Consider the following 5,214-nt stretch of genomic DNA (forward strand, 5'->3'; position numbering starts at 1 on the left):
TTACCAATCATGAATAATTTTTTTTTTTTGAAGTTGAAGTTGAATTACAATGTGTTATAGTTGATGTACAACTTTGAGTTATGCCCTTTGTAAAATTGTTAATTCAACAGATTATTCAACATCATGCAAAATTTCATGCATTAGAGTTGAGTTAGAAATTTTTTTTTTATTTTTCTTTATATTTTTAGTTACTTCCCATGATTTGTTTTTTTCTTTATTTTTTTTTTTGTTTTCATTTTTAATAATGCTACACTCGTAGCATTAACCAATCTGGTCAACGGTTTTCATTTTTTTTTAAAGTTATATTTGACTATTTCAAACAAAACTGAAATATATAAAAAATATATATATATATATATATATATATATATATATATTTGTTAAAACATATATGGGTGCCTAAAACTATTACCAAATATACATGTTAACTATTTTTATTTTAAAAGTAACATTTTATTTATTAATAAATTTATAAATATCATTATTAAGAAAAATTTATATTTAATTTAGTTTTATAATATATACTGCAATTGATACATCACAAATGTTACCAGTCAGTTGTTTTTTAAAAATGTTAATATTTTTACAGCAAATTTACTACATCAAACTGTCATTTTTACCACATAATTTTTACTGCAACTTACATCAAATTATAACTCAATTATAATATATATATTTTTAATGTACTGGTATATTTTGTAGTTCATATATTTCATTTATTCCAATGTATAAGATCTTTAGGTTTTTTCTGTTCTATTTTTAAGATTTTTTAAAAGTTTCTATGCACTTTTCTATTAAATTAATAATTTTGACTGCTTAAATTTTACAGTTTTTTTCTATTGGTTGAATTTGGTTAAATGAAACAATATTTCTTGTTTCTTAATCTTTGTACTTTTAGTCCAAAAAATTTATACATAATGGAACAGAGTGAGTAATAGATATGGATATAATTATATAGAAAAATGATTTGTCACCTACTTATTCAACCGAAAGACATATCTGTATTTTTCTTTTCACAATACTTGTTTTTCTGTATTCAATCGAAAGACATACAATAAGCCAAAAGAGAAGCAAGAAGAATATTACCCAAATAAATTTGTAGAAAAGTAGAAAACTATTACCAGGAATCAAAACTAAGATTTGTTGTTATTGTTGTTGTTTTCAAGTAATCAAAACTAAGATTTACCAACTAAACCAATTGAAAAATGTCTTTAGTTTCTACCGCGTGTCTTATTATGATGGACTCACCAAGAATCTCGACAATGCTTCCTTCAAAACTACAGAGGGTTTGGAGTTTGGACTAATACAGTCCACTTCTTGAGTGTAGCAAAAGGGAAAGCCAGTAAGAACATGGAGATGATAGACTTTGAAAACTGGATGGGGTAACAACATCAACATGTGCCAGAGGTACAGTCACTGCCTCGAGCAGGGCAATTCAGATGGCCAACACCTGCTACTTCCTGAACTTAGGTACATAAGTCTCATCCGTTTTAACACTTTGTACCGTATCTCATCGTAGTTATTACTACTGTATTTCAAGGATAAGAGGAAGCTTACTTCCCACCTACTCATCTCAACGATACGTTCCGGATCTGTTGGAAATGAATCAGTATTTGAGGCTCGTATTCTCTTCTCGTTCACCCAAACTTTGAGTTATTGGTTTCCAAGCTAGTCGGTTCAAAATTATGGCTTTAAGGTTAAAGTTTTCCCTTACTAGCCTTAACCAACCTGGATATACCGCTCCATCACCTCCCGTTCAGCCTGAAGAAACCACTATTGCCATCGGGTACGGTTACTTTCATGTGTTTCTCTGCTTCTATCTTCTCTGAATTTATTTGAGGCTTAGTTATATTTGTTTCTGACTTATGCATATGTGCGTTGCAGTGGAGGATGGACAATCTCAGGTTTGGATTTGCATGATCCTCGTCTCCTAGCCATCGCAGAAGCTGAGCGTCGGTATTTAGAGTCTGAATATGTGGACTATATATACAGATTCAAATGCCACTGGAGCTGCGTTTAGTCGTTCAGCTGCTCTAATAGTAAGCCGTTAAGCTCTTTTTGTGAAGTTTCTAACAAGTGTAACAACAACCCCTCGCTTATGATAACCTCAAACACAAACTTTATCTTTTGCAGTTGATGGCTCTTCTTCTCTTACGACATGCATTGACCATAACAGACGATGCTGCTGGAGAAGAAGACAACCCATCTTCTATACTATTTGTAAGCGACGGTAATCTATATATGTTCTTAATTACACATGACGTGCTCTACCAAAACATTTCCCCATCATTATCTTTGGAACAAAACTATTACAAGCTCACGTGAATAAACTTATAAACAGCTATCCTCATAGACGTGTGTTACACATCACAATTATCTAACAAAACATTTCTCCAACCTAATCTTTGTGCACTGCTAAATCCATTTTGTGGTGTGAATACCATAGGGCATTGTCAAGTTTGTAATATATATGGCCATGCTTTTTGGACGTTATGTACTTTTTAACAATGTCACATTTTTCAACAATGTTATGTAATACAAAATAAAAAAATCTTTTAAGAAAAAACCATCAAATAGAATTTAAAAAAAAAAACTTGTTCTATTAATTATGGATCAACTCATTAGTTGTCAATAACGATGACTAGGTTACATAAGCTAGAAAGCTGAAATTATAAGAGTAGATAATGTATTGTAAGAAAGAAAATAATAGGAAGCAACAGGGTAAAGGAAGGTTTTGAGAAGCAAAGCCGATGGCTATGTCACCACCAATATAGGCAAGAAAGAGAAGGAGAAGAGCATGTCCAATGTCCATAGTGCAATAGAGTTGATAGATTGAGGTTCCTCCGGCGAGCAACGAAAAGGTTGAAACAAAAACATTCTTCGTAGGGTAATTGTAGGGAAGGCAAACCATGAATGGTAATATGAGAAAAGAAACTACAAATCTGAGGTTTTTCAAAACCGGAGTTGTTGGGGTCTCATATTTGACGAAGAAGAAGCAATTGAGTAGCATCACGAGGAAAAAGATTGTGACACCAAGTCGGATTGGAGAGAAGACAACTTCAATATCTGGTTTCAACAAGCCAAAGCAAGAGAAAATTGTCAACGCGTACCAAATCCCACGAGTGAATACCCGAAAACCCATCAGTCTCTCATTCTCTAATGATTCCCACAGACTCGTCATGTAACACAATTTAGCGTTTTCCATTATTTAACTTTTTGGTTGTTTTTCGATATTTATTCAGATAGATGTGATCTGTGAGCTTCTTTATTTATATAGCTAGGGGAATGGGTGAAATCAAAAATATTAGCTAGGAGAAAAAAGAGCCTCAAAGGATGCGTCAGTCAACAAGGTTAGTTCTTGAAATCTAGTTGTTACGCCCAAATCCAGGGAGCAGGGGATAGGCACATATCGAATATCTTAGATTATTGATAATATTATATATGCATGATCCGCTCTGTTCCATAATTAAGAATCGGCATATTTTTTTTTCATCTTGGTAAATATTATAATCAGATAATTACTGAGGGTTTTGGATTCTCTGCATACAATCCACTTAATACCAAAAGTGAAAGCCAGTGAGAACGCAAGAGGAGATGACGGTCTTTAAAAACTGAATGGGTAAACAACTAAACAACATCAAGATGTGCCAGAGTTAAAACCAGTGCTTGGGCAAGACTATTCATCGTTTTTTACACTTTACGGGCTTTACCGCACATGTTTATCCCTAACTTAATTCCCACCCTACTCAACTCAACGATACGGTCAGGATCTGTTGTAAATGAATCAGTATTTGAGGACCGTATTCTCTTCCCGTTAACCCCAACTTTGAGAAATTGGTTTCCAAGCTATATGGTTCAAAAAATTATGGCTTTTCGGTTTGAGTCAACTCTAACAAATCCTAGCAATTTAGGAGAAAATCTGAAAGCTACAAAGAACACCACAAAATATTCTTCAATCATGAAGCAAGCGAGAAGCACAAAACCTATTCGAATCAATGAATACTCAATTCTTGTGAATTAGTATACAGTAAAATAAGAAAAACTAAACGATCCTCATATACACTGATCATAATTTGAATGGATAAACGCAAAAGTTTACTGATTCACTGATCTAGGAAAATGTGATCATCTACTCAAACCAATGACTTGGTAGCAAATCATCAATATTTGCAGTCAATTAGCCTCTTTCTGATGTAAACCTCAAAGCAACTTTCTCCATCAACTAGGTTCTTAATTACACCTTACATAATCTGACAAAACATAATCTTGAAACTAAAACTACATACAAGCTCATGTGAAGTGCCTTGGCGTGTCTCAAGCCCAAAACTTAATCTCAGTAAACAGAACAATGAACAATATCAAAAAGCTTAATCTACAGAAGGAAACAAAGAAAAAAGAAAGCTGCCTTACATCGTTGTTCTTCTATCATCATCTTCTTTCAAAAGACCTAAGACGAAGCTCTAAAAGCCAATTATTAAACTGACCATCACTAACCTTCAACATCTCAGACAAAGGCATAAAAATCCCATGTTCCTTAAGCAACCTATGCCTTGGCTTTATCTTCCTCTCCAAGCTAAACGAAAAATACTGAGGGAAACGTTTCAGCTCCTTGACATCACCACGCATCTCCTCCATAAAAAACTCAACTTTAGGAGCTAAATTGTTATCCACACTATACGTCAACAACGCCGGAGATCTCACAACCATCTTCGCTACCTCTTCTCTTGTAAACCCTAACCCTTCTTCAAGATACTCAATTTTAGGGATTAGGGTTCGTTCCACACTCGATACAAGCAACACAGTGTTCCGCGACGTAATCGTGTCTCGTCCCACGAATCCTAGGGTTTTGAGAAACGACAACGCGGGACGAAGCTGGTGATCTACTGATGAAATTAGCAATCGAGGACAACGAGAGATCGATTTGGGTATGTCTTGCTCTGAAATCGAGATCTCGTCGGTTAAGAAGCGAAGCACCGGTATAATCTCAGATTCGGGATCAGAAGTTAACAAATCTGGGAACATATCGAGAATCCGACCAACGGCGGGTCTTGAGAGTCCGGTTGAAGAGAGAAGATTCTCGACGGAGACGACGGAGGAGATTGAAGCAGAACGGAGAGATGGGTTCACTCGGAGAGCTTTGTGAGGATCTACGTTAAGGTCTTGAAGGTAAATAAGCTTCTCTCTGAATAAAATCCCTGTATCTGAAGTTTCACC

General features: G+C 34.7%; 1 protein-coding gene across 3 annotated transcripts in view; it reads right to left on the reverse strand.

Moving 5' to 3' along the window:
- LOC104710214 (transcription termination factor MTEF1, chloroplastic-like) overlaps positions 4,193-5,214 on the reverse strand; it is a 3,096-nt gene continuing 2,074 nt past the window's right edge. Inside the window, exon 2 of one of the 3 annotated variants that reach the window (XM_010426783.2) lies at positions 4,193-5,201. In XM_010426783.2, coding sequence (XP_010425085.2) covers positions 4,429-5,201 — 773 coding nt within the window. In that variant the 3' untranslated portion in view covers positions 4,193-4,428. The remainder of the gene's footprint in view (positions 5,202-5,214) is intronic. The other 2 variants (XM_010426782.2, XM_019229235.1) reach the window with 2 other exon arrangements.

Source organism: Camelina sativa, chromosome 9 (genome assembly GCF_000633955.1).
Source record: "Camelina sativa cultivar DH55 chromosome 9, Cs, whole genome shotgun sequence".
In the NCBI taxonomy this organism is placed as follows: Eukaryota; Viridiplantae; Streptophyta; class Magnoliopsida; order Brassicales; family Brassicaceae; genus Camelina; species Camelina sativa.